Below are 27,816 nucleotides of genomic sequence, written 5' to 3' on the forward strand. Positions count from 1 at the left end.
TTTCCATAAATGTAGACATCTCATACAACAGCCTCCTGGTTTGTTGACACATGCAGTAGTGTTATAGGATGTCTGAGCCTGTGTGTCTACTTAAGAGTGCCACTCCAGTTGATAGGGTTGAGGTGCAGCAGTTCCTTCTCCCTCATTGCCTCAAGGGAGCGAGTTAAGACCCTGTCCCTCCAGCTCTGCTCCATCAGCTACACACACACAGGGAAGAGGGAAAGATAGATGACCATGTTCACCTTCACTTGGATATCATTGAAAATCAACAGCGCTGCCAACATTTGGACATGTGGTACCCGCTTATTCTCATCTCTGTACTGTGTCATCTCTTTGCTGTGATGGACCCTCTTCTCCCTCTCATTGGACAGAGCTAGGCGATCTACTTCTCGCAGAAACTCCGCCTCTGCAGCCTTACTGGCCAGCTGCATGCTCTGCCCCGCCCTTTTCTCCTCTATCTGTCTCTTGAGATGCTCCCGCACTTCCTTCCTGGAAGACAGGATTGTTTTTCAAGCCAGAGAGCCCATACAAACCATTAGATCTATAATTATAGTTGAAAGGGAAGGAGAAGGCACTAGAAGCCAGTTTCAGAGAGAGGTGGGGGTGGGGCATGGAAATCAGTACAGATAACTACGGTTTCAGTTTGTATGACATCAATCAAAATTATGACTCAATAAGGAATACTATGTGCAAAATAATTGACTACCTGTACTCCTCTCTCTCAGTGCTGGTGCCATAGAATGGCTTACGCCAGACTTGGTGATACCTTAAATATGCATAGGAAAAAAGGTGTTACCAACTCATCAAAGGTACTCAATTCCCATAGCATCTGACAATATCATAAGCTCTACTTAGTCCGACTTACTTAAAGTACTCTTTTCTCTGCATAAACAATGTTCTCTGGTGGTTATGATGGTGAACTGTCGGTGTCTCCAGCCAGACAGTGCGTTTACGGACTAGAGGTGGATGTAGGGGGTCCAGTCTAGGTATACTCTGGTGAGTTGTTACATAATACAAATCCTTAGTGGTGGCAAGATAAATATTGCTAAGTCACCAGAAAAGTAATTCAGACGTGGAGCTTACCTGGTTAACTGTAAAAGACAAAGTAGAAGGGGAGAGCAGTGGCAATGTCAGAGGTGTGACCATCAGGTAGTGACTCTGATGGATAGGTGTGGCACTGGGAATGGACACAGGTGTGGCAGTGGAAGTTTGACGCAGCACAGCAGCTGTGTAGGTGAAACAGGTGAGATATTGACAGTAGACATTTGATGCTAAGATATTACCACATAAAAGCCACACCAAAGTTGTGCTTACGTAGTTTCATTCTGTAGTTGTATCCTTCTGTAGTTTCCTTGGGTCAACAACCAATTGAGTCCAGTTTTAGTACAAAAACTTCTGTGAGGTTACTCAACTTAATGGCACTCCTTACCGCTACCGTATCAGAAACTTGTAGCTTGTGAAGTATTGAAACATAAAAGGAATATACTGGTCTCTCTATCTCTATCACAATAAAATGTGCAGTAAGATAGATAGGTACTGAAGTCGTAAACGAGCTAACAAGAGTGTTTAGTCGTTGGCAACAGTTGCCTTAGGAATCAGGTTACCCATTATGTAGAGAAAGCTGGAGCTGTGCGTCGTACAATGCACCACTGCCCTTCAAAAGAAAATGTATTAGCATGGGAACAAGGACTATATAGTCAGACCACAGCTGTACCAGCTCATTAACCCTCTTCCAAATCTATTGAAGAGAATGTTGCTACTGCAAAGTGTAAATAGGGATTTAAGACTAAAATATAATATTTCCTTGTATATTGGAACAATTATAAAGCAGAAATAAGTCCCACATCTTAATGTACATAAAACAAAATATTTTATTTAAAACAAACACATAGCATGATGTACGAGGATCACTGCACGAAGTGTTCAAATGTCTGGGTTCCAGTATGGCAGGTTTGTGGACATGTTGTGAGCAAGTATTCAGGTCCACCCTTTTTGATAGAACAGGTTTTGCTGGAAAATTTGGAAAATGGATCCTGTGGTTTGGCCGACTTGTTGTAGACATGTTAAATGCCTAGACTTTCATAGTTCTCCAGCAGCCAAGCGTGATACTTGTTCAACTTGTGATCCTGGGGAGTCACCTGTAATAAGAAACACACACCAGAAACTCACAGTTGACAGAAGCTAATTTCATTCAGTCATTTTACAAATTACATTTTGTCATTTAGCAGACGCTCTTATCCAGTGACAGTAAGTACAGGGACATTCCCCCCGAGGCAAGTAGGGTCAAGTGCCTTTCCCAAGGACACAACATAATTTAGCACGGCCAGAATCGAACCGGCAACCTTCTGATTAATAGCCCGATTCCTTAACCGCTCAGCCATCTGACCCCAAATAAAAACCTATTTGATATGTTTGTTATGTGTTAATTTATTTGATCCAAAGCGATGTACAGGGGACAGTTTGAAGCAGGCGGAGATAGTTCATGCAGGAGACTGAGACCTCGCACGTCACTAGCAACTCGTCATATCACACAGTCGGGGCACACCTTCTTAGCAGGGCGGGCTTTTGAAACAGGATATAGATTTATATTGGTTCTGTGTGCCTTTCCTAGGGGGAATGCGTTCGCTGCTCTCTGCTTGGATGTCAAGACGGTGTCTCCGTTGGGTGCGGCAGGGAGCCGCTGCGAGCAGAACCATTATGCTAGCACATGTATTGTATAGTGTGTAATAAAGTATCAAGTAATCACTACTACTGCCGGAACCTGGAACAACTTGACCAGCAGGAACATGCTCGAACACTGAGTTAGTGTTTCAACCGTCTCCATGGTGGGAGACAGCACTGAATATTAGGCACATAATGATGTAACTCCTTGTATCACTCACCTGTCTCCATTCCTCCACGCAGAATATCCTGTAGGAGTCATTGCCATACTTTCCAATGCCATGGAGCTCTATGGGGTAACGCCACTTCTTAGTGAGGTACTCATCTGTATAGAACACAAAGAAGTATGAGGCTGTGTAACACAAAAAGGGATCTGGGCATTTTGACTTATGACTCACCTTGTAGTCATTAGAAAATCATTTTTGCCTGTGAACCAGGACATGTTTGGAGTGGACTCACCAGAGAACCTGATGATGGTTTTGGCTCGGAGCTCATACAAGCCCAGAGGCCGGAGCAGCCCAGCCAGGGGCTTCCAGTCAGCTCCCCGGGTCACCTCTGCTGACGGGTACTGCTTAAAGAACTGCCACAGCACTGGGATGGCCATCTTACCTGGTTGAAAAAGGACACATAGACACTTACGCTTGTATTTTTCCATGCTACTGTGTGTGTGTGTGTGTGTGTGGAGGGGTGTATTCACCGGTGGTCTTGTTGAGGAAGATGGTGGCCACTAGAAGTTTCCAAGGATGATGAAATAGGGTCTCTTGTACCAAGTTAAAGGGGGAGCGAGGGGGGATCCACTTCTTCAATGCTTTTCTCCTGGGGGGACTCAGACCTGGGTAGAGACAGTACCCCAGTCTCAAGAACCATTCAATTTCTGACCCTTTGACATGCATTGATACCATATTACTCAGTTTTCAGTTTAACCATTACCCTCTTTTAGTGCCTTCCTGCTGAAGTAAGGACTAGTCTTCCGTTTGTCTACCGACCATTTTGATTCTGCATAACAAGAGGACATGACAGACCATCACATTTGAGTTTCATTTAGCAACAAAACTGGCAAATACTTACATTGTTCATGACTGGTACACACAAAATAGAAACGTACTTCTTCTGGAATCTATCACTAGTGTAGGGCTCCCTCCAGTGGTCTCAGGAGATGACAACAGCTCCACCTGTTCCGGAACCTCTGTTTCCAAGTTGCCCATAACCTCACCCTTAGCATCAGGCTTCCTGACCTCCTTCCCCTCAATCAAGCCCTCATCTTCCCCCTCACTCTCAGTGGCTGACTGAATCGTCACTACTGGAGCAGGAAGCTGAGAAACTATAAGTTTCTCCTGTTGGCCAATAGAAGGATCTAGTGGGTCAGCAGGCTGGGCCAGTCTCAGTAGCTTCTCCCTCAGCAGCCCTTTGCTTTGAGGACTGCTCTCAGGACTGCTCTCCAAGATGACATCCTCAGTTGCTGATGGGCCCTTGTCAGCTGAATCACTGCCATCCTTATCCTTGCTAGATAAGTCATGAGTGTTTCTCTGAGGGATGTCTTTGTGGATGTCAGTTGGCGGGATACCAGTGTCTGTGCAACTCCTTGGTGCATCTCTATGATATGTGTCCCTGATGAAGGGAGCTGTGTCAGAAGACTGCTGGGTAAGAATGGTGATTTGGTCTCTGTGTCTGGTCCTCTGCCTACAGGATGTGGATGAGGGGGCTTGTTTTCTTCTGTTTGACAGCTTCTCCTGTCTTTCTTTCTGTCTGGTTTCCTTCTGCTGTCCCTCCTGACAGGTCAGGGAAAGAGGGGTTTCTGCACCGCCACCCTTGGTGGAGAAGTCAAAGTGTTCCATGTGTAAATCTCTTCCTTCATCTTGGAGGAGAAAGGCTTGAAGAGATGCCCTGGACCGAAACTTCTGTCCCTGGGGACTGCAAAGAAAGTAATCTGATTGCCTAATGTGGTATTGATGGTCTGATTCCAACCACAACGCACTTATCCTCGTGCTGAGTGATTTCTATTGAGTTAAGCTTACATAACTGTGACAACACATTGCATAAATAATGAAAAAGATGTACTGAGTCACCTTGTTATATAGACGTCCATTTTACCAGCTGTCTTTCCAGTTTTCCGCTGTCTCACCAGTCTCACCCAGCCTGGTGGCATTCTAGAAGATTGGCATGACTCCTCCATGTATCCAATGGGGCTTGAGGTTTGAGAGTTGATCACAAACAGATCTACGTTCAGTTTTGTGTTTTTTGAGTTATTTGGTTATGACAGTCATTGAGAGAGTTCGGATTTATGAGCAGTGTTCAGTACCTGTCTCACAGTCGGCGCAAGAACGGATCGTCTGAGTAAGGCTGAAATCTTATGATGACTGAGAGCAGGTTTTCATTACGACATACCATGAAAAACTACAATATCCTTCAGTTTTTGCTTGATATTGCTTACTGTTGTGAAGATCTTGCAAGCCATGCATGCATTTTTCAGCCTGTATAATTGTTCATGGGATCACTACTAGCCGACAGTACAGTAGGCAAACGAGGATGATGAAGTTTACATCACACGTTGCTTTCCGTATTGTACTAGCCTACGATTCTTTAACCAAATTGGACGGAGTGAAACATAAAATCCATACTACAATTTAACCATGAAATAATGTATTTATTCGCGCAAATCTGAACAACACGGAAGCAAGCTAGTGCTAGCCTAGAGAGAAGCAAAGTTTATCCAAGCTCTCAGACGTCATATGACATGCGCAAACGCATAGAACCTGTAGCTAGTTGCGCAGGAGTTGGCAGTGAATGCACAAACTGAGATGCTGACAGCAAGCTAGCAATCTTGTAGCAATCTGTTGAACGTCAGTCGATTTGATAAGTCACAATGAGAGCCGTTGCCACATGGATAGACAAAGTACATGATCGTGACAAAGTTGAACAATGGTAAGAGTATTTTCCTGTGTCTGCTGTCTGATTTGGTTAGCTCTAACGTTAGTCTAATGCTAACGCACTAAAGCTAGCAGTAGCTAGTTTATAAAGTGTTAGGGTAGCAACGGCGGTTACTATGTAAACTCCCACATTGATGAGCTAGGGCTTTCAAGTGCTGCGTTAGTTGCACTTGAAAGCGCATAGAACAGAAACTGTGTTAGTAAGGTAGATATTATGCCATGCAGTTGCGTCATATTATTTTCAGGTACCAGCAGTAGCCTAGATTACCAGGCTATACTCTGCCCTTTTATGATATTAACCACTAGTTAGCTGCAAGCTAGTTGAGCTGTCTAGCCTGACCTCTTGGAGGCAGCAGTTAAAAGCAATATATATATAATTTGTCCATTTTACTATGTTGTATACGCTATGGAAGCACCTTTAAAATGTAGCTCTATTATTGTTAAGGTTACGATTAGCTACGTATAAATAAAATATGCTAAACTTGTTATGGATGCTCAAATTCAATAGCTCGATAGATAGATGTGTACAATATAGGTTACGTTATTTATAAACTACGTGCAACTCTGTGCACTGCACGGTTCAGCAGTCCTAAAATGTTATGATCATGTTCTTCATTCTAGCATCTACGATCTTGCCTTCAAACCAGATGGCAGCCAACTTATTGTTGCTGCTGGAAATCGTGTTTTGGTAAGATACATCCCTTTGTTGTACTCTTTCTGTATTGCCAGAAAAATCGAACTAATAATCGTTAACATGAATAACTGACCATATGGCAGTACAGTAAGCCTACTAAAGGAATCAACACGTCTTTATTCTAGGTGTATGACACATCGGATGGAACTCTTATTCAACCCCTGAAAGGACACAAGGATACTGTTTACTGTGTGGCTTATGCTAAAGATGGTACTAGACATTTGACAACTTGTAAAAATAATATCTTAATGGCCACCACCATCACCACATCTTGTTTCATATGGTATCCTACTTTTAAACAGGAAAACGGTTTGCATCGGGGTCTGCTGACAAAAGCATCATAATATGGACTTCTAAACTGGAAGGGATTCTAAAATATACGTGAGTTTGTCACCAGGTCACACATATATGACTCATATATGACAGTGATTTATGGTTGATCTTTCTGGATAGCTGCTTAGCTCATTTCTGTGTATCTCCTCAGCCATAATGACTCCATCCAGTGTGTGGCCTACAACCCTGTCACTCACCAACTGGCCTCCTGTTCCTCTGGGGACTTTGGTAAGTAGGCTGAGACTGCACTTTGATTTCCCAGAGGGATATCATATTTAAAGTAGCACTGTTGTTGTTAAATCATCAGTTATTTGTTTTGTTGTATTCTGTTTCTGTAGGTCTGTGGTCCCCAGAGCAGAAGTCTGTTTCCAAACATAAAGTCAGCAGCAAGATAACATGCTGCGGGTGAGTGTGACTCTTTAGTTTCAAACTTAGAAAGGGTTTGGATTTCCATGTGTTTATATACCTAATGCAACACTAGCCGACCTGTGCTGAAGTATTCCATTTGACCATAGGTGGACCAACGATGGCCAGTACCTGGCCCTGGGAATGATGAATGGGGTGGTGAGCATCAGGAATAAAAACGGAGAAGAGAAGGTCAAAATAGAGCGTCCAGGAGGCTCCTCCTCTCCTATCTGGTCCATTGCCTGGAATCCATCAAAGTTAGTCCCTGAATGTGGTTGGCATGTTACTTTTCAGTAAATTCATAAATGTTATAGGAGCTTTTGTCTTAGTATTAGAACGGGGGTCTTGGTCTTGAGTTCGCCAGTAGATGGCAGTGTTTGACCAGGCAGGCTCTCCCAGGGACTGGTGGAAGTGGATGCCATTCTGTGAGGCAGAGGATGACAATGCTGTGGATGAGAGAAGTCTGGAGCAGCTGTACCTGCTGGCTGATTACACCTGCTGCCAGAGCGGACAGAGCAGCACAGTAGGGCTACTGGACGGGCAGCTGGAGGTAGAGAGACAGGCAGGGTCAGCAATAGAGAGAGACGGGTCTGGAGGAGAAGAAACAGCAGAGACACTGCTGCAAGAAGTAATCTCTGACCCAGACTACTGCAGCCAGCTCAGGTATGGAAGGGGAGAAGAGGAAAGTGGAAGCAAGGAAGTTTGAGTGATAGATTTCCGGCGCAGATTTCTGAAAACAGTCAGATGTGTTACCTTAGCAGTGACAGTGTCAGAGCGTGGAAATGTATAATAATGTAATAACACTGATTTGTTTCATGACCTCAGGGATGAGCACAATGATATCCTGGCTGTAGCAGACTGGGGCCAGAAGTTGTCCTTCTACCAGCTTAGCGGTAAACAGGTGTGGATGCAAATTATTACAGTATTAATACACAATGCCTGGGAACTTTGATTGATCAACAAAGCCTTTGTTGTTTGGATGTTATCATAAAAAAATAATCTTTGCTATGGCAACCAGCAACAATTATATTTAGGCAACCTACTACCCACGGCCTAATGTCCAAAGCATCATGTCATGATACCACTTCACTGGACCTGTAAGGTCAATATTCCTGTTGCAATCAGCCTGTCAGAAACAATTGAAACCATAACACTGCATTGGACGTGATCCTGTTCAGTGTTTAATAAAGTTTCCCTTCCAGCCCCTCCTTCCCAGTCCCCCTGGGTATTACTGTAATTATAGACAAATATGCACTGTTCATTACTCTGCCATGATACCTTAGGTTCATACGTTGTCACTGGGATGTTTATCTGTTTAAGTGAACATGCTGTTTTGATTACAGCGCTAGGAATAGTCTGTAATAAAACAACGAAGGTTGTCCAAATGGGTCTTATTTCAGGGCAAAAGAATGGACCGTCAGGCGGTTTTCTTTACAGTGTGAGGAGAAACAGATGCACCGTCGAGGAACTGATATGACGTTGCACAAATGGACCTCAAGTGCCAGCACAATAGGGCCTATTTAGAAAAGAGAGTGTTTCTTTTTTTTATGTCTTTTGGACAGGCACTCAAAGGGACAGCTAAATGGGCCGCATACTTTGATGTGTGTAAACCCAGTCTGGGGAAAGTGTTGGCCCAGACCCTATTTCATAAATTGTCGAGAGATTTCCTTGTTGTCTTCATGGCTGCCTCTCTGCTTCTCTCAGATAGGGAAGGACAGGACTCTGACCTATGACCCCTGCTGCGTCAGCTACTTCTCCAAGGGGGAGTACATAGTCATGAGCGGCTCAGATAAGCAGGCCTCCCTTTACACCAAAGACGGGGTGCGGCTCGGCACCATCGGAGAGCAGAACTCCTGGGTGTGGACCTGCCGGGTCAAACCAGACTCCAACTATGTGGTGGGTTGGGATACTATGGAGACCTTGTGGAAGAGTGTGAAATCAGACCTCATACTGTAGAACGGTTCCCATGCCAGAAGATCTCATGTAATGATGTGTGTAAGCATGTGGTTGTGAGAGGGAACAGTGTCACAATGCTGTGATATGTTATTAAGGTGGGGATTTGAAATGGCATCACAGCTTAAGAGGGGTTTACAAACCAATAACACAGATGCCTTTCCTTTGTCTATACCACATGTGATGATGTATGAGAGACAGAGAACTTTCTGTCTGGTATTTGTGCCAGATCGGGCCCTGACAACAGGAAGAATGGGCCTCTCGCTGTCTTTTCTCCGAGGTGATAATGGGATGCACTGCTACATTGTTGTGCTGAGTGTGTTAACCAGCTCCCCTGCAGGTGCTGGGCTGTCAGGATGGGACCATAGCTTTCGTGCAGCTCATCTTCAGCACCGTGCACGGCCTGTACAAGGACCGCTACGCCTACAGAGACAGTATGACCGACGTCATCGTCCAGCACCTCATCACCGAGCAGAAAGGTGTGCTCACACATACACAGCCCTCCTCACTGGCCACCAGGACACTCAGGAAGAGCAGGAGGGCCGCGCATCATCCACTCAAACCCTCGTTCCCCCCCTCTCATCCCTTTCTCGTCCAGTGCGCATTAAGTGCAGGGAGCTGGTGAAGAAGATTGCCATCTACAGGAACCGCCTGGCCATCCAGCTTCCTGAGAAGATCCTCATATACGAGCTGTATTCGGACGATTCCTCCGACATGCACTACCGAATCAAGGAGAAGATCTGCAGGAAGTTTGAATGCAACCTGCTTGTGGTCTGTTCTCTGCACATCATCCTGTGCCAGGTGAGACTGCATGGCTGGTATGTGTCAGAGCATGTTTACAGTGTGGAGTGTCTGCTGCACTAGGAACTTTGTGTCTACTCTTCTGGACTTGTTAAGCAGCATTGTCTCAAACACTCGAGAGCATGCACCTCTTGAATGTATTACCATAAAAAAACTGTGACCTGATTCACAATGACTTGCAGTGACACCGTCCCATCTAAATTACACTTATCCATCATTGATAGATTGTGAAGTAGCCTATGGGGGGAAAAATTAAATTTCATTAACATGATGGAAACAGAATAAGGGGTCAGTGATAAAGTGCTACCTGGAACAGGCTAGAGAAAGACCAGACCAGAGATGCTGGTGGTTCCCCTGATGGTTCTGCCTGTAAGAGGCCCCAGCTGTGTGTTTTCCAAGGTTCTCCTCCCTCCCTCCCTCCCTCCCTCCCTCCCTCCCTCCCTCCCTCCCTCCCTCCCTCCCTCCCTCCCTCCCTCCCTCCCTCCCTCCCTCCCTCCCTCCCTCCCTCCCTCCCTCCCTCCCTCCCTCCCTCCCTCCCTCCCTCCCTCCCTCCCTCCCTCCCTCCCTCCCTCCCTCCCTCCCTCCCTCCCTCCCTCCCTCCCTCCCTCCCTCCCTCCCTCCCTCCCTCCCTCCTTCTCTATCTTTCGGTCTTTCCCTCCATCCTTCCTCTCTCCTTCGCCTCGTCAGACAGTGGGAGTGAGACAGAGAAGTGAGAGGGCATGACCACAGTCTGTGGAAGCTCTGGCTGTCTCTCATGGTTTTTCTCTGCTTCCTTTCTCTGGATTCTGACAGGGGAGAGAGGAGGAGGAGCAGATAGAATACTGAGGGTTTTTTTCCCTCCTAAATCAGGGGTGTGACAGGGGTGCTTCAGATGTGCCTCTAATAGCCTTGTTAGAGCTTTACAGCAACCCATGACTGGACTAGGCTTGCTTGTGTCCAATCATATTAAACTCTGTCTTCATCACAGTATGTTTTACAGATGTTACACACCACACTTCAAAGAGCATGGACAGAGTACAAAGGACACAATAGTGCACGGTTGTGAGATTTGTGGCGCGTTTTTATGAGCTTCAAACAAAATGTGAAAGTCAAAAAGGTTGTCCTGAAATTCACATGTGTGTGATTAGGTGCCAGGCTGTCTGTGATGAATGTCTTTGTCTGATTTGGGCTCTGACCGGTACCTGTCCTCTGGGGGTTTCCAGGAGAAGAGACTTCAGTGCCTGTCCTTCACCAGCATCAAGGAGAAGGAGTGGCTGATGGAGTCTCTGATTCGCTACATCAAAGTGATTGGTGGCCCACCGGGCAGAGAGGGCCTGCTGGTGGGATTGAAGAACGGAGCAGTGAGTACCTGGGAGAAGCCCTCAGACCGTGTTCACACTACACCCTGGCTGTCTCAGACTCTCCTCAGTAGAACTCAAACTCTCTTTGTTTTGATGGAGGAGCTCCAGCTTCTTCCAGTCGTATAACCCTCAGTTTGTGACTGCAGATCCTGAAGATCTTTGTGGACAACCCGTTTGCCATCACGCTGCTGAAGCAGTCCACGTCAGTGCGCTGTCTGGACATGAGCATGTCCCGCAGCAAGCTGGCCGTGGTGGATGAACACAACACCTGTCTGGTCTATGACATCAACACCAAGGAGCTGCTCTTCCAGGTCAGGGGCCAGCCCCTTCACACTCTCCAGTCAGGGGGAGGGGGGAAAGCTGACAGGAAGCTGATTTCAGAGCTTATTCAAGGCGGAATTTAAACTCTGCCACAGGCTATTGCTTCTTTGAACATAATATCACATGGTAACATGTTACCACATTCATCCCTACGGTTCCACATTTCTTTGACCTTAAACTTGCCCCCACTCTACCCCCCCCCCCGTCCCCCCCCCCGTCCCCCCCCCACCTCTCCACAGGAGCCTAATGCGAACAGCGTAGCCTGGAACACCCAGTGTGAGGACATGCTGTGCTTCTCTGGTAGTGGCTACCTCAACATCAAGGCCAGCAACTTCCCTGTGCACCAGCAGAAGCTGCAGGGCTTTGTGGTGGGCTACAATGGCTCCAAGATCTTCTGCCTGCACGTGTACTCCATGTCTGCAGTGGAGGTGCCTCAGGTGGGTGTCTCTCCTTGCCCAGTCTATCTGGAGAGCATGGGATGACTGGAGGATTGGGAGAGAAGCGGCAAGAATTCTAGTTAGGCTGAGAGGTGTTGCCAGTGGTCAATGCGTGGCTCGTTGTTCATTTTGAGGATCATTTTGCTTGGTTGGTTGACTGTTGTGACCTCCTCACCATTCTCCAGTCCGCTCCTATGTACCAGTACCTGGAGAGGAAGATGTTTAAGGAGGCCTATCAGATTGCCTGTCTGGGGGTGACGGACAACGACTGGAGAGACCTGGCCACAGAGGCCCTGGAGGGACTGGACTTTGACACGGCCAAGAAGGTCACTCACTCACTCACTCACACCCACGCACACACACACACAGATGTGCGCGCATATTCAAACACACACATTGGAACATTGTATTGCAATGAACTGTAATGCCACTGTCCATCACCAGATGGTGTAGCCTGATTCCATTAGTGTGTACCTCATAGGAGATGGGTCATGTGAATGAAAACGTTCCATTTCTGTTCCCTCTGTCAGGCCTTCATCAGAGTGCGAGACCTGCGCTACCTGGAGCTCATCAATAGCATTGAGGTACAGCAAGCTCCCTGGTCGCAATGACATTAGTCAAGGTTCAAAGTGTTTTTCCATGGTAGGGGGCAGCACTAAGAGCCTTAATCAGGGTGGAACACTGTAGATTTACTGGCTGGCCAGAGCTGGTCCTGACATCATCAAAGGGAGACATAGAGGAGAGACTGGTCCGATTGCACGCAGCACCCTTATTATGCATTTAATTACTTGGTTTTCCTCTGGCTCCTACTTCAAACCCCAGCCTAAAGCCAGAGGGTAAGGCTAGCGTCAGGCTGACCCTCACACACACACACACACACACACATACAAACAGAAACTTGAATACATGAAGTCAAGCACGCACAGAGCCAGAACTGGTGAAGGACAGAAAAAGCATAACTTAATGGGAATTTAACTAATCTCCTGGGGTGTTTCAATCAGAAAAAAACTATGAGAATATAAATGCATTCATATGTGTTCTTGGACAACTTTATGATAAGATTAGAGTTGCTGCAGGCAGGAAAAGGCAGTCTTTAAAAAACACATGCTTTTTTTTGTTGGTGTGGAAAGAAAGGATCATTGAATTTCACAAAGGCCTGCATGTGTTTCTGTTACTGACTGAACTTTGACTGCTTTGTGAAGTTGTTTGCTTGTAGCCAAATAAACTCACAGTACAGGAACTAAAGGAAATGTCTTCTTGAATGCCAGTGGTAATCTGACCCCCAGCCTAATGCCTCACAGCCCCAGTACCACCAGACACACAGGCTTGATCTGTGGCATGTAACTGTGTCCATGCTGATGGGTTTGCAGGAGAGGAAGAAGAGGGGTGAGAGTGACGATGATCTGTTCCTGGCCGACGTCTATGCCTACCAGGGGAAGTTTCACGAGGCTGCCAAGCTCTATAAACGCAATGGCTACGACTCCAGAGCCCTGAGCATGTACACAGACCTGCGTATGTTTGAGTACGCCAAGGTGAGTGATCATAGATAGGCACACTCACCCAGAATGTCCCCTGTTACAGGAGTACATGTGGAGGCTGTGTGTGTGGAGACAGGCCACCTACACAGTCTATCTTTCATCTCCACTCAGATCACAGGGAGATCTCTCCTTACCTCATCCCGTCAGTTTCTTTTGGGCTCTCCCTCTTTCTTTCTCTCTTTCCTTGATCTCTCTCTCTTTCTCTCTCCTCCCACCCTCTTTCCCTGCTATCTCTCCCTCTCTCTCACACACACACACAGTCACCGTACTACATACACAAGTTTCACACCAACGTCCATCAGCAGTTCTAGGTGGTGGGTGTGGAGAGAGAGCGAGCGAGAGGGAGAGAGGGCGAGAGGGAGAGAGAGGGCGAGAGGGAGAGAGGGAGAGAGAGGGAGTGAGGGAGAGAGAGAGAGAGAGAGAGAGAGAGGAGGGGTCAGAGGGGTGTGGGGGCTGTGACGGGGTCAGTGGGAGGTGACGCCATCCTGTGTTGTGCTTACTGTGTTTATGTGTAAAGGCCTCCTTGATCACCATCAGTATGTTCTCAGTCCTGAGGCAGATGACACTGGCCCGACTCCTGGCCCTCCACCAGTGTGTGTGTGTGTGTGTGTGTGTGTGTGTGTGTGTATGTGTGCATCTCTGTGTGTTCTGGCTGCTGTGTATTTATGCGGCTGTGTGGCCATCTGGTCCTGGAGGCTGTTTGTTTTAGCTGGGGCGGCCACCGGAGGGGTGGAGCCAGGGGATGTTTGTGTGGCTCCTAGGCTCCCTCTCAGCCCTGACTCACCAAACGCTGGTCTGTCCAAGCTGGGCTTCCCCACAGCTCTCTGGACCTGGTGCCTTAGTCAGGATGTCCGACTACCACACCTGCAGCATCTGTTATCTAACATTCTGAATCTGTTAGCTACTTCATACGTTATTTGAGTGGGACTGCTAAGCTGTGAGCCACCTAAACACCGTCCATCCCCTCTCTTTCTGCTCCTCTCTGTCTCCTCGTCCTTCCCTTCTTCCCCCCTGCAGGAGTTTGTGGGGGCAGCAGACCCTAAGAACTCTCGGCTGCTGATGTCCAAACAGGCTGACTGGGCCAAGAACAGCAAGGAGCCGCGAGCGGCCGCTGAGATGTACCTGTCTGCGGGAGAGAACCTCAAGGCCATCGACATCATAGGAGAGCACGGCTGGGCAGACATGTGGGTGGCACATTCACATACATACACTCACTCACCCAGTCATACCTCCTGGTTCCTCATGGAAAAGTGGAAAGGGCGTGTGTGGTTGTGAAGCAGGCTGGCAGATAAGACTACGTCCGGGCTGTTGTCCTATCAGAACTCCCCTGGGAACCATCTCTGGCCCAGTGTCTGCTAGCTGTCAATCGCACCCTCCCTCTGGCCCAGACCACCAAGGCTAGTGCAGACCCAGCATAACAAACCCAGGGAACAGCTCTGCCAAGCTGACTATCAGACTGATATTGGGTGTGTGGAGTAGGGTCTCATTCAATGTGATGTGGTGCTCAGCAGGAGATAGGTCTGTGTGTGTGTGTGTGTGTGTGTGTGTGTGTGTGTGTGTGTGTGCGTGTTAGGGGTTGATTTATAATGGGTCCCCTGTGAGGCCCTTCCTGGAAATCACTCAAACACAAACATACACACACAAGCTCAACACTCACCCTGATCCTGATCTCATCTCTCCCCCCTCTTCTCCTCCGCCAGGCTGATTGACATAGCCCGTAAGCTGGATAAGGCCGAGCGCGAGCCCCTGGCTAAGTGTGCGGCCTACTTCAAGAAGCTGAAGCACCACGGCTACGCCTCAGAGACCTTCTCCAAGATGGGGGACATGCAGGCCCTGGTGCAGCTGCATGTGGAGGCCCGCCACTGGGACGAGGTCAGATCTCAACAGCCTCCATGGGGACTTTTAGTCCCAGGTTACCCTCAGGATAAACACAAACTCCTTCCACTAAACAGTACATGAGGCATTCTTTGTTTCCCATTCAGAGTGCACTGTACTTCCACCACTTTCACACCTGTCCCTCCAGGAAGCCTTTTGTGTCCTGGTTGTAAGGATCTGTATCCACCGTTGGATCAACTGAAGCCATGTTCATAAAACCAGAGCTGTCTGAGCCCTCAGTATGACTAGCGTAGAAGAAACACAAAACGCTTGAAAGCACTTACGAGCATTAGCTAAACACTCTGTTCTGTTTTCAATCACCGCCCCCCCCTCCTCCAGGACCACTCATACGATACAAACAGAGAAAATACTACATTTCCTAAACCCATCTCAAGTGGTTAATCAAGTTCTAAGCATTACAGAGAGCACATTTCCATAGAGAAGCTAGGACGCCAGAGTGAGAACATGAAATCCACAGTCACGGGAACCTGGCATGGCAGTGGAGGAATGAAATAGTGCTGGGTATTTATTTGATCAGGAGAGAGGGAGAGAGGGGTGGAAAGGTAGAAAGGTGGAGTATGAGCTTTTATGTTTTCTGTTCTTCTCTGTGGGTGGTGGACTCTGAGAGAGGACAGAACACAGTCTACTACAGTACGGCCCATATGGATGCCATTGTCTGCTCCCATTCTCTCTACCTGGGCCTGGGTTTGGCCTGCTTAGGCTCACTGACTGAGGACACAGGGGGGTTTCCCATGACGCTGAGTCACACAGACACACTCCTACACGGAGGTTTGGACCATGGGACATTAGGGTTAATCAATCAACATGACAGGCAGGTATGCATCCACAGGGTCCTATCAGACTACTCTGCCACATTTTACTCAATCATCTCCATCTGCACAGCAATCGACTGTGAAATGCAATTAGGCTACACTTGTCTCTTAGTGTCCCACATTAAATATGAACCAAATTCATGTTTTTGCCTCAAAAAATATTTTCGAAGCCTCAATTTAAAAGCCTGTGTTTTTAATCACCTCCTGTTGGAATGGCCCCAGGCGTTTGGCCTGGTGGATGAGAGCCATGATTCAGTTTCTCTCATATCCTGGTGTATGATCTAATACAAGCGTGAATTTGAGCATGTGTTTAATCTGATGGTGATCTGAACCCCCCCACCAGCTCTTGTCTCTCCTCCCTCCAGGCCTTCTCTCTGGTAGAGAAACATGTCCAGTTCAAAGACGACGTGTATGTACCCTACGCCCAGTGGCTGGCGGAGAACGACCGCTTTGAGGAGGCACAGAAAGGTGAGCGGAGAGGAGGCCGGACCCTCCTGATCCAGACCATCTCGAGCTACACCAGCTCTAGACCAGACATGTTTGCATATGGGACATATCAAATATTTGGCCAGTGTTGGACCCAGACATTTTTTACTGCTTCCTCCTGACTGTCTGTGTCCACTGTGGAAGCAGCCCCTCTGCCAGGTACAGCCGCTGAGTGAAGCAGAGCACAGCGGATCTGACTGTCAGCACTATGACATGCATGGTTTTAATCACCACCACTACAAGCACGGCTAATGATGATTGCCCAATGTTATTACCCTCCATCATTTCATCCATGTGTCCCTCTCTTCTTCTCTCTTTCTGCCTCAGAAGAGTCTTAATCACAGCATGGATTTTATAATTAGCATGCATATTTGCTATCCTGATCCCTGCATAATATCCCTCTCTCTCTCTCTCTCTCTCTCTCTCTCTCTCTCTCTCTCTCTCTCTCTCTCTCTCTCTTCCTGTCTGTGGAGAACAGTTAGGCAAACCTGATTATGTTGCCAGCCAGTAATCTACTGTTGTGCTGATTGTAAGGTATATTTTAGTCAGGCAGTGATGTGGTGTACTGTTACCATTGATTGTAATTGACTTTAGACCCCAGTCTGGTTGCTAGTGGTTTCTCACCTAGCAACGTTGACCAGGGGCTGGATCTCCTCAGACATGCACAGCGTGCATTGTAAAAGTAACAGTGACATCACCACACATTCAAGGAGTCCAGACCACTCCAACGATTCATCATTGTTAGCATGTGTGGTGTGTTTGTGTGTGTGTCCGTGTGTTAGTGTGTGTATGTTTGTTTGTGTGTTATGTGTATGTGTGTGCATGTCTGTGTGTTTGTATTAATGAAAAGGGGGGGCTCCTACACTAACCAGCAACAGCTGACTGGCGTTTTATCCGGCTGGCTGCACTGATGAATATTTGCCAGTAATGTGTCTTGACCCCCCCACGGCCAGTGGGGTAGGGTTGGCAGCTGGGTCACCTCCCTAAAGCTGCTTCTCATTAGCACAGATAGCAGCATGAGCAATGGGACTCATGTTTATGACCATGCTGCTCGCTAAGTGCCATGGTGTTTGACATTTGGGAGAGGCCTGTTTGTGGTTATTAGTGAAAAATGGGGGGAAACCTTGTCTCGTATACGTTCCGTACAAATTGCCTTTGGCATTTAGATCACGTTGAGGGGTGCACAAGTTTAAGTATTTTTGTGTGTCCATTTTTTTCAGTTTCAGTTTTTTCCCCCGGTGTAATAAAACGATCATTCTGAGGCTGGGAATGGGAGTGTGTTGGCTGAGGAACTCAAGGATATCTATCAGACCAGTCATGTAACTGTAGATGCTATGGTTACTGTTCATGGTTACTGTTCACAGATTCTTGAAAAGTGTTTGGCTGCTTTTTATAGCCCGTGAGGCAGCACTACAGGCCAGTGTTATATAGCACATCATAACTTTATATATATTTCTCTCTATCCTTCCTTCCATCCTTCCCTCCCTCCTTTAATCTCTCCCTCTCAGCGTTCCACAAGGCGGGGCGGCAGAGCGAAGCCGTAAAGGTGCTGGAGCAGCTTACCCACAATGCCGTGGTGGAGAGCAGGTTCAATGATGCAGCCTACTATTACTGGATGCTATCTATGCAGTGTTTGGACATTGCCAGGGGTGAGGCAGTGACACTACCTGCACCAACAGTACACCTATAACTGCAATTTACCAACACCTTCAGTACACCTCCACCTACAGTATACCGCTACCTATACCTTCACCTACAAAATACCTAATTGTGTACCTGTACCTAGACCTAACTCCCCTTGATGTGGGTGGGAAGGCTGCACTTTTTTGTTAGGGTGGGTTTTAACGTGTGTGTGTGTGTGTGTGTGTGTGTGTGTGCTAGAAAGTGAAGACCAGAGGGAGGAGATGCTGAAGATGTTTGAACGTTTCCAGCAGCTGGCAGAGCTTTACCACGTCTACCACTCGGTGCAGCGCTACACGGTGAGAGCATGCCCAGACCCCAGGGTCAGCATGAGGACAGCAGGACAGGCTGAGAGATGAGAGGGAAGAAGGTCATGTGATGAAACCAAGGGGCAGATAACTGCAGCAGGAGATAGGCCCACAATACTTCAACCCGACAGAGACACTAAACATGGATACACCAACTCAGACACACCGAAAACACCCTTTAGGAGACCTCCCAAGAGATTCCGTCTACCCCCAGATCTCACTCCTCGCCCCAGAACCAACCACTCTCGCCAATCACCACGGCACGGCCCTGCTGTGACCCTATCTCCATGGTAACCCTCCTGTAGATTAATCAAGACTCCCAGCCTTTCCTCCTATGGTGGGTCCAGTAAGCACCCCTGCTTAGAATAAAGCCAGCTCTGACTGCTTATGAGCTGCGTCTGTCCTGCAGTCAGACAGAGGCGCCGCAGGCTGGTGTCTGCAGGGCTGCTCTCTGTTTATTTTTACAGTACTCTGGAGTGGGGGCCACACCCTCAAAGTGAGGAATCACTGTGATCAAGACCAGAGCAGGAAACTGAACATGTATGTCTCACTTTAACTCTGGCAGGCAGGCAGGCAGGCCTTGGACTGATGTATGGAAGCCAGCCAGGCTGCTCTATGTTAGGGAGAGGTCCCGTTGACAATCCCTCAGGGAGAGAGAGGTGTTCTGTGTGGGCAGGCAACAGGGTGTGGCCCAGCCTTTCTTGTTCACACTGACACCAGCTTAGGAGACTGAGGAAATGTGGAGGAAGGTTCCCCACCGAAGAACCATAACCCAACGTCTAATCAACATGTATTTATTTATTTAATTTCTCTCACTTCTTTGCCTCCATCCAACTTCTTTCTCCCTCTGCTGCCCCCTCTGCCCCTTCCCAGGATGAACCCTTCAGCTCGCATCTGCCAGAGACGCTCTTCAACATATCCAGGTTCCTTCTTCACAACCTCACAAAAGACGTGCCACTGGGCATCTCCAAAGTGTATCCTTCCACGTGTTTTCAAGTAGTGGCTGAGTTGTCTGCAAACTGTGAACTGATGAGGCTGATGTGGAGATTACCGAGTAATGTTTGAGGGGTCTGAGAGAGGGCAAGAATCTGAGGAAGAACTGAAAAATAGAGGAAGGGAATGAAACCCAAACAGGTCAGGGGAAACTGAGCTGTGGCAGGGAGGAAGAGAGGACGCCAGGAAGAAGCACATCCCCAGCAACCAAAACAAACGCCCTGATAGCTGCTCACACACACACTCACTCTATACACCCCCCCCACATCCACAGACACACATACATTTTCAGTACTCACACACACAGTGGTGGAAGGAAATCCCGGCCTTCCAGAAGGAAGTCAGCCTGAGCAGCTGGAATCTTCTCCAGCCACACAAAGCCAATCGAAAAACTTTGAACTAGGATTTATAGGTTTAGCAGACCCTGGATGGACCTGGTCACAATAACATGGCACAATGTTAAGGGAAAGCCCCACTAAACAACAAAAGGCAATTTTTTTTAAAATTCTCATTGGGATTGGGTGGGGCCAGGACAGAGGACATGCAGATGGATCAGAGCCAGTTCTACAGCTGGAAGTCATTGACCCAGTGTTGCCTTTCTCCAAGACGCCCTCTACATCAGTTTTCCTTCATATAAATACAAACTAGCAGCAATTTCCTCCTCTCAAACAGACACACATATACTGTACACAGAGGTGCACGTGTTACCACAAACAAGCTGCGGTACATCAGCCAGGATCTTTAACTAGTCATATGGATCACAGATGCCATGGCGGAAGTGAGAGGAGTGCTGAGTGCATTATGAGGCCGTTGTAATTGAGTTTAGCCCAGTATTAGTAAGTCTGAGGAGATTATGATAGAATGATCATCTTTTCTCAAATATTCAAGACATGGCATGTATCGGTAGAGACGAAAGAGTATAACAAATGCACTTTTAATGAAGATAGTGTTCATAGTGATGGATGCAGACAGCGTGTAGAGTTCATCACCACCGTTGACAGAGTGCCTCTCCTTGACGGCGTACCCAGTAATATCCTGTATGCGCTGGCCAAGCAGAGTCAGGCCCTTGGGGCCTTCAAGCTGGCCAGGCATGCTTATGAGAAGCTGCAGGAGCTGCATGTCCCCGCCCGCTTCCAGGACTCCATGGACCTGGGCAGCCTCACCGTCCGCTCCAAGCCCTTCCATGACAGCGAGGTGGGAGCAGCAGTGGGGGCAGCAGTGGGCCTAACCCATGTTTGGTGCTGCAGTCATGCTTGTGTAGTTGTCTGTGTGGATGTGTTCACGGCTGCCTGTTGATGCGAGTTGCTTTCATTGTAAACTCTGCTTGTGTATTATATCCATGTTATGTGCTACATGCTATGGTGTTTGTGGTTGGATCTCCCAGGACCTGATTCCCATGTGTTACCGCTGCTCCACCAACAACCCCCTCCTTAACAGTCAGGGCAGCGCCTGCATCAACTGCAAACAGCCCTTCATCTACTCAGCCTCTTCGTACGGTAGCTATCTCATTCACACATGCCATGTCTGTCTGGATGTGGGTGAGAAAGGTAGAGAGACAGAGAGAGATCATTGTGTTATGTATCTATCTATATCTATATATGTGTGTGTGTGTGTGTGTGTGTGTATAGAGGTGCTACCTCTGGTGGAGTTCTACCTGGAGGAGGGCATCACTAACGAGGAGGCTGTGTCTCTCATCGACCTGGAGGTCCCTCGGCAGGACCGGAAGGCGGCTCGCTGGCAGGAGATGAGCAGCGGGGGTATCCTTTAACGGCATACACGCTACATCTGAACATGTTTGTGTGTGTGTGTGTGTGTGTGTGTCCATCTGTATGTGTCAGATTCACACTTGTGACTGTTTGGATTTTGAGAGGTTGTTTAGTCTGATGACCCTGATGCCACCATGCACCGTAAGCTGCCAGAGCTAAGTCATATTAGCCCTGGGGCTTAGCAGGGCTAGAGGAGCTCTCCTCTCTTGTATTAATGACACTAACCCCCTGAGAGCCCGAGCCAGGGATTAACCTGCATTAGTCTGGCTGCCCTCAAGGGCACTCAGGTCTGCAGCGCTTCCCCCAGCCCACACACTGACAGGCCCGAGGGTACGTGCTCTGGACCCCTCTTCTACTGGGGGTGGGGGTTACTTGTGCTGTGGATCCTGGTCCTGGCTCCATGATGTGTGTGTGTGTGTGTGTATCCCTAACTCACGGCGATCAGAATCCCAGTCTCTGAAGCTGGATGATGGGATGGATGAAGCTGAGGAGGACCCCTTCACGGCCAAACTCAGCTTTGAGGTGAGGGAGGAGGGAAAGAGGGGGGGGGGGGGAGGGAGAGGCAGGGCGGGGGGAGGGAGGGGGGAAGGAGGGGGGAGGAGGAGGGGGAGCCTTCCAGGAAGGGATAGAAGATTCAACTTCTGCTTTAAATCAAGATATGAATGTAAAGGAGGCAGATCTAACAGGAGTGTATCTCTTTGTGTGTGTGTGTGTGTGTCCTTGCAGCAGGGGGGCTCTGAGTTTGTGGCTGTGAAGGTGAGTCGCTCCGTGCTGCGCTCCATGAGCAGGAGGGATGTCCTGATCAGACGCTGGCCCAAGCCCCTCAAGTGGAAGTACTACCGCTCCCTGCTGCCTGACGTCAGCATCACCATGTGCCCCTCCTGCTTCCAGGTACGACCACACACACACACGCGCAGACACACACTTCACACACACACACCCCGAGTGTTCCTGGTTTACCCTGAAGGGTGCACCTTCACACATGCATGATGGAGTTGTGTTCCCTGACTCTCTGGGTGTTGCTGTAGATGTTCCACAGTGAGGACTATGAGCTGCTGGTGCTGCAACACAACTGCTGTCCCTACTGCCGCAGGCCCATCGACGAGCCCAACTGATCCCCTGTCCTGGATCACAGCGTCAGAGTCGCTGCCTCTCCGGCCGCACTGCTGTCCCTTCAGCCTCTCTCATCTCCATCCACATCCCTGCTCAAGGTTCATCTACAGGGTCTCCTGAACGTTCATTGAAAGGTTTCGAATCATTCTATCGATCGAAGCTCTTTAGTTGTCAGACATTCTGTTTGTGATGTTGTCACTACGGCATTAGATGAGGGCTCTTTCCTTCCCGCATTCGTGAAGTGACACCATGTTGATGCTTGTTACATCACCAGGGTTGTTGCTGTGGTAAACACACAGTCAGACGATCAACATGATAGGATTAAGGGGATCAGATTACTCAGAGATTATATAATCTTAAAGGATATGTACAGTAGATGAAATAACTCCATTCAGACTAACACTAAAATGTATTTATTTTTGGATCGGAATGCAACTGAAAATATTTATATTGATGTTTTGTATTGTGTTGGTATTTTGTCAACGTGGTTGAATATAAGTTTTAACTAGTTGTATTGTGTTTTTTTATTTTTCTAAATAAACTTTCTTGTTCCACTGTCTGAGAATATGTCTGTGTGTGTAGCAGTTTTCTAGTCTATCATGTTGTTCAAAGCAAGGATTATGTTACCACTGATGTAGATGAATTGGAGCACTCTAGAAATTACAATGACAGTGTCTAACTTCCACAGTGTGTTTCCTGTGCCATGCTGTGTCAGGATGCCGGTCCCTGGGGCGGGAGGGAGCTTGTTCCGTCACAGTGTTAGGTCACTGTCTGTCCCCAGACAGTGTGCCGATGACGAGTTGGTGGTGATGTCATAGAGGCTGGATAGCTGTACTTCATCACTCTCTTGCCTTTGAACATACACAGCATATACCAAGCCATAGGCATTTCCTGTATTTCTAGTATTACTAGGTACTAAGAAAGAGAGAGAGTTGGATGAGTGATGTAAATCCCCCCTGCTGACACCTGGGCCCAAGCACCTCCCTAATCCCAGTGGGATGTTAAAAGGTGCTGCGCCCGCCTCGGGGGGCTGCAGAGCACGCCGTTTCTCACCAGCAGGATCTCTCTGTCCCTGCCTCCACTCATCCATTGAGCCGTTCTTGCATCCAACCCTTCAGCAAGAAGGAGCATCTCTCCTCCCAGATCTCCATCTTCAATACAGACACACGGGGATAGACGCCCCCCCCCACAGCAGCCATGAACGGCACTGAGGGCCCCAACTTCTACGTGCCCATGTCCAACCAAACGGGCGTGGTACGGAGCCCGTTCGAGGCCCCCCAGTACTACCTGGCTGCGCGCTGGAAGTACTCTGTTGTTGCTGCCTACATGGTCTTCCTCATCCTCACCGCCTTCCCCATCAACTTCCTGACCCTGTACGTCACCATCGAGCACAAGAAGCTGAGGACCGCCCTGAACTACATCCTGCTGAACTTGGCGGTGGCCGATCTCTTCATGGTGGTGGGCGGCTTCACGGTGACCCTCTACACGGCCCTGAATGGCTACTTCAGCCTGGGGGTGGTCGGCTGCTACATTGAGGGATTCTTCGCCACCATGGGAGGTAAAGAGATGAGGACCTCAAGCTTGAACTGTGTTCCACTGTCACCATGCAGATTTAGGTCCATCCAGTACTGTTTTTGGTGTTTTTGTCCAGTTAACACATAATGATGTCACGTTAGCATTATGTGGTCGTGAATATCTATTCACAATTCTTTTGAATGCGTCATTGTTCAAGTCAGTTAGGCTATCTGATGCTTAAAGTGTGTGGCAGCGTTAGTCTTTTGAGTTGTGCGATGTGCGTCAGTGCCTCCAATGCTCTGTCCGCTCTCCCTCAGGGGAGATCGCTCTCTGGTCTCTGGTGGTCCTGGCCATCGAACGCTACGTTGTGGTCTGTAAACCAATGAGCAACTTCCGTTTTGGAGAGAAGCATGCTGTTGTGGGAGTGGCCTTCACCTGGATCATGGCCCTCACCTGTGCTGTTCCTCCTCTTGTGGGCTGGTCCAGGTACACCTCGAAGCTCACCTACCAGGCTGTGAAATCGCTGACAGAGGCTCATCACATTAAATCGGAGTCTTAGGAAAGCAGCATTTCATTAGAATCAGATAAAGCCGTAGTGTCTAGTCTTAGTCCTGATGCTTGGCAGGTGAACTCGATTCCTCAGAACCTTTCTCCTTAATGAGTGTGTGTCGGAGTGTGTGATGTGCTGAGCTGTGTGTGCATTCAGGTACATTCCTGAGGGGATGCAGTGCTCCTGTGGGATTGACTACTACACCCCGAATCCTGAGCTCCACAACACGTCCTTCGTCATCTACATGTTCATCCTGCACTTCTCCATCCCTCTGGTCATCATCTTCTTCTGCTATGGCCGCCTGCTCTGCACTGTTCGGGCGGTAGGGCTCCCCCTCCTCCACTCCACTCCAAACACATAGAGACACTGAATCACAGAAACAGGGGCGGTGCTGTATCAGAACGTGTGTATGTGTTTGTTTATTTGTGCTTGTGTGTGTGTGTATGCGTGCATGTTCGTCTGTGTGCTTCCAGGCCGCAGCCCAGCAGCAGGAATCGGAGACGACTCAGAGGGCGGAGAAGGAAGTCACTCGCATGGTGGTCGTCATGGTGATCTCCTTCCTGGTGTGCTGGGTGCCCTATGCCAGCGTGGCCTGGTACATCTTCTGCAATCAGGGAACTGCGTTTGGCCCTGTCTTCATGACAGCCCCGGCCTTCTTTGCCAAGAGCGCTGCCCTCTACAACCCATGTATCTACATCCTGCTCAACAGACAGGTATCATACGCTGGTGGACAGTCTACAATGCTGTTAATAGGGTGTGACTGTACAGTGTGTGTGTGTCTGTAAAAGTAACCTCTGTTCTCTTGGTGCTCCACAGTTTAGGAACTGCATGCTGACCACGGTGTGCTGTGGGAAGAATCCGTTCGGGGAGGAAGAAGTCACCACAACATCATCTAAAACCCAGTCGTCCACCATCTCCACGGTCTCCTCCAGCCAGGTGGCTCCTGCTTGACCTACGACCAGTGCCCCCTGACCCTCCACCTGACCCAGTGCTCCTGGGCACCCACCGCCAAGCAGCAAAGCCTCCGATTGGCAAATTATCTCGACTTACCTCTTCAGTCACTCAGTCTTCAGTGCACAAATATAACTGCACGTGTGACCGACCACATACAGACATATTAAGGCCTCTACATGTACAGTATTATACTCCCCTAACCAAGGAAAATTGTAGTTGGCCTCAGTATTTATAAGACCGCGTTCTTGGTGAGTTCATCCAACTGAACATGTTCCATGGGTTCACCCCCCCTTAAACACAATCATACAATAATAAGATGAAACCCTCTACTGCCCCAACTCATAGACATGTTGGATTATATAATTGACATTGACTCTTTTACACGTAATTGTTTAGGATAATCCCCTTAATGTGCTTTAAAGGATCTATTTGTTAAATGAATACTTAGTTAAAATGAGTTTTAAATTTGTGTAGATTGCACCTCCCATTAAGTCTGTGTTGAAGCAGAGGTGGTTAGCTCTTGGCATAAAGGGAACATGAGTGTTAACAGATGGACCTGCACCAAGCCTCTGCAGAGACAACCTGCCTCCCATAGCATAATGTGTGTGTGTGTGTGTGTGTGTGTAAGAGAGTGAGGGTGTGTGTGTGTGTGTGTGTGTATGCATGTAAAAGTACTCTGGAGATACTACAATGTTTATTGTGTGAAGGGTTAGTATGTTGTGTAAGTAAATGTTTTATGTCCTGCAATAAAAATGATGCCGCAAATCAAGACTTTAATTCATTTATCTGAATTGATCTGCTTAAAGATCCACTGTCTGGATAAGCTAATATGAGGTAGGGCTATGCAACCTATGCTATGCAAAATAAATATAGCATAACAGACCCTGGTTCTTCAAGTGTTAACTTGGTTATCTACGGGCTACAGGTATTGATTACCAGCACATTGGTGCAGAACATTTTATTTTCACAAACCTGACACATTATTTGGCATCACAAATACAGTAATGTCAGAACATTCTCTATTGGATTAAGTGGTCTTAAATGTCCCTCTTATTTTGTTTTCATACATATACAAATAAAAAAAGCTCTTTAAACATACAATGCAATTCTCCCCAGGCAACGATATCTTAGTCAAGAGTCCAGTCATTTTCTAAATAAATTCTTTCAATCTAATGCTCTTTTCTCCTTAAACCCATCGTCACCCTGGAAACCCCAGTGGGACTTTGTAGTTCAAAGCAACATGGAACCATTTGTCCACTGATCAGACCTGAGAACAGCGCAGGTGCAAGACAATTGGAGGAGTGTGTCATTCTCATTCATAATCATACTGATGAATGGGCCATGGGAAACATTAGAACACATCTATAAATATTGCTATGGACATTATCATACAGTACAGTGCATCAATGGCTCGTTCCCAAATACGGGGCTCAGTGCATAAGATGGCTGCTCGGACTCCAGGTCCTCACGACAGTGAAGTCATCCAGAAGCTGGCCCCTCTCCACTCTGACTCAGGACAAACCCTCAGGCAATATCTCATCCTACAGCATAGTGCTCCCACTCCAGGATGTCTGCCAGTGTTGAAGTTCTACCTGCCATCTCTCCCAGTCCAGGGTATAGTATATAGACCTGGGGTTTCCTGGCTTCTGAGGCCCAGACAGGGGGTGGCAGGAGGGGTGGATGTGGAGGAGAGAGGGCCGTATGGAGGGAGACTCAAGCCTCACTGCTGCACTCGTAGATGTTGTCCTCCACTAGAGCTATGACCTGCTCAAACTTGTGGTGCAGCTGAGTGCGGCGGGCAGTTGGGTTCGACTCCAGCGCAATCACCACCTAGGAGAGAGGGAGCAGCGGATGATAACCTTTTAACGAGCACAAGTAGAAGAGAGAAAACAGTACGACGACTGTGCGGGAAAGAGACTGAAAGACACTTTCAGTGTGAAGTCTCTCGTGCAGTCACGCATTCCAAAGCACACGAGAGGAACTGCACCACCTGCCCGGACATAGAAAAGACCAGCAAAAGAGTGAACCAGAGAACGAGCAGTTCTCTCCAGTCTTCATGCCTCAGCCACGATAAAACCTTTCCCGTACACGTGTTTACAAAACCCACATCTGTGGCTGTGTTTCATCTGCTCTCGCCAGTTGTCACTGGCTCAGTGGGCTTCATTGGCACGGTGAGTGCATGCGGGGTGCGTAGGGCTGAGGGAGATAATAGGCAATCAGGGGCCATTCACAGGGGACCATGTGAGTCTGGCTGGGCTGCCACAGGAGAATGACAGCGCACAGCCAATCCCTAGTGTTGTGATGAGGGCCCTTGACTAAGCACACAGTAATCA

At 48.1% G+C, this 27,816-nt stretch overlaps 5 protein-coding genes across 6 annotated transcripts in view; 2 read left to right on the forward strand and 3 right to left on the reverse strand.

The window, feature by feature from the left end:
- Position 1: 1 nt before the first annotated feature.
- Positions 2–1,324, reverse strand: LOC146251990 (uncharacterized). The gene is made up of 6 exons (XM_084681301.1): positions 1,315–1,324; positions 1,084–1,226; positions 866–993; positions 707–766; positions 300–489; positions 2–197 (listed from the first exon to the last, which is right to left on the reverse strand). The coding sequence occupies exons 1-6, from the start codon at positions 1,322–1,324 to the stop codon at positions 87–89; spliced, it is 642 nt and encodes a 213-aa protein (XP_084537427.1). The 3' UTR covers positions 2–86.
- Positions 1,325–1,847: 523 nt separating this feature from the next.
- mbd4 (methyl-CpG binding domain protein 4) lies at positions 1,848–5,352 on the reverse strand. Its single transcript, XM_084680086.1, has 8 exons — positions 4,961–5,352; positions 4,728–4,847; positions 3,767–4,572; positions 3,592–3,657; positions 3,359–3,493; positions 3,121–3,270; positions 2,883–2,986; positions 1,848–2,138 (listed from the first exon to the last, which is right to left on the reverse strand). The coding sequence occupies exons 2-8, from the start codon at positions 4,832–4,834 to the stop codon at positions 2,064–2,066; spliced, it is 1,443 nt and encodes a 480-aa protein (XP_084536212.1). The 5' UTR covers positions 4,835–4,847; positions 4,961–5,352; the 3' UTR covers positions 1,848–2,063.
- Positions 5,353–5,396: 44 nt separating this feature from the next.
- ift122 (intraflagellar transport 122 homolog (Chlamydomonas)) lies at positions 5,397–23,023 on the forward strand. Of its 2 annotated transcripts, none has more exons than XM_084680084.1 (29): positions 5,397–5,583; positions 6,210–6,276; positions 6,408–6,492; positions 6,585–6,663; positions 6,767–6,843; positions 6,954–7,020; positions 7,131–7,277; positions 7,846–7,921; positions 8,725–8,916; positions 9,314–9,452; positions 9,572–9,774; positions 10,977–11,114; positions 11,261–11,425; positions 11,675–11,872; positions 12,058–12,198; positions 12,403–12,456; positions 13,243–13,404; positions 14,428–14,594; positions 15,111–15,282; positions 16,484–16,586; positions 18,113–18,253; positions 18,486–18,583; positions 19,466–19,566; positions 20,614–20,779; positions 20,970–21,081; positions 21,214–21,342; positions 21,797–21,873; positions 22,078–22,242; positions 22,380–23,023. In XM_084680084.1, exons 1-29 carry the CDS (start codon positions 5,525–5,527, stop codon positions 22,464–22,466), a joined length of 3,567 nt encoding a protein of 1,188 aa, XP_084536210.1. In that variant the 5' UTR covers positions 5,397–5,524; the 3' UTR covers positions 22,467–23,023. The 2 variants fall into 2 exon arrangements, with proteins under 2 accessions (XP_084536210.1, XP_084536211.1); XM_084680085.1 differs by having other exon boundaries at positions 22,081–22,242.
- A 638-nt stretch (positions 23,024–23,661) lies between these two features.
- exorh (extra-ocular rhodopsin) lies at positions 23,662–25,510 on the forward strand. The gene is made up of 5 exons (XM_084680284.1): positions 23,662–24,022; positions 24,297–24,465; positions 24,686–24,851; positions 25,003–25,242; positions 25,346–25,510. Exons 1-5 carry the CDS (start codon positions 23,662–23,664, stop codon positions 25,478–25,480), a joined length of 1,071 nt encoding a protein of 356 aa, XP_084536410.1. The 3' UTR covers positions 25,481–25,510.
- A 916-nt stretch (positions 25,511–26,426) lies between these two features.
- plxnd1 (plexin D1) overlaps positions 26,427–27,816 on the reverse strand; it is a 45,266-nt gene continuing 43,876 nt past the window's right edge. Inside the window, exon 36 of the mRNA XM_084680163.1 lies at positions 26,427–27,313. Within this exon, the coding sequence (XP_084536289.1) occupies positions 27,197–27,313 (117 nt within the window). The 3' untranslated portion in view covers positions 26,427–27,196. The remainder of the gene's footprint in view (positions 27,314–27,816) is intronic.

Source organism: Hypomesus nipponensis, chromosome 18 (assembly GCF_054491055.1).
Source record: "Hypomesus nipponensis isolate SF chromosome 18, ASM5449105v1, whole genome shotgun sequence".
NCBI classification, from domain to species: Eukaryota; Metazoa; Chordata; class Actinopteri; order Osmeriformes; family Osmeridae; genus Hypomesus; species Hypomesus nipponensis.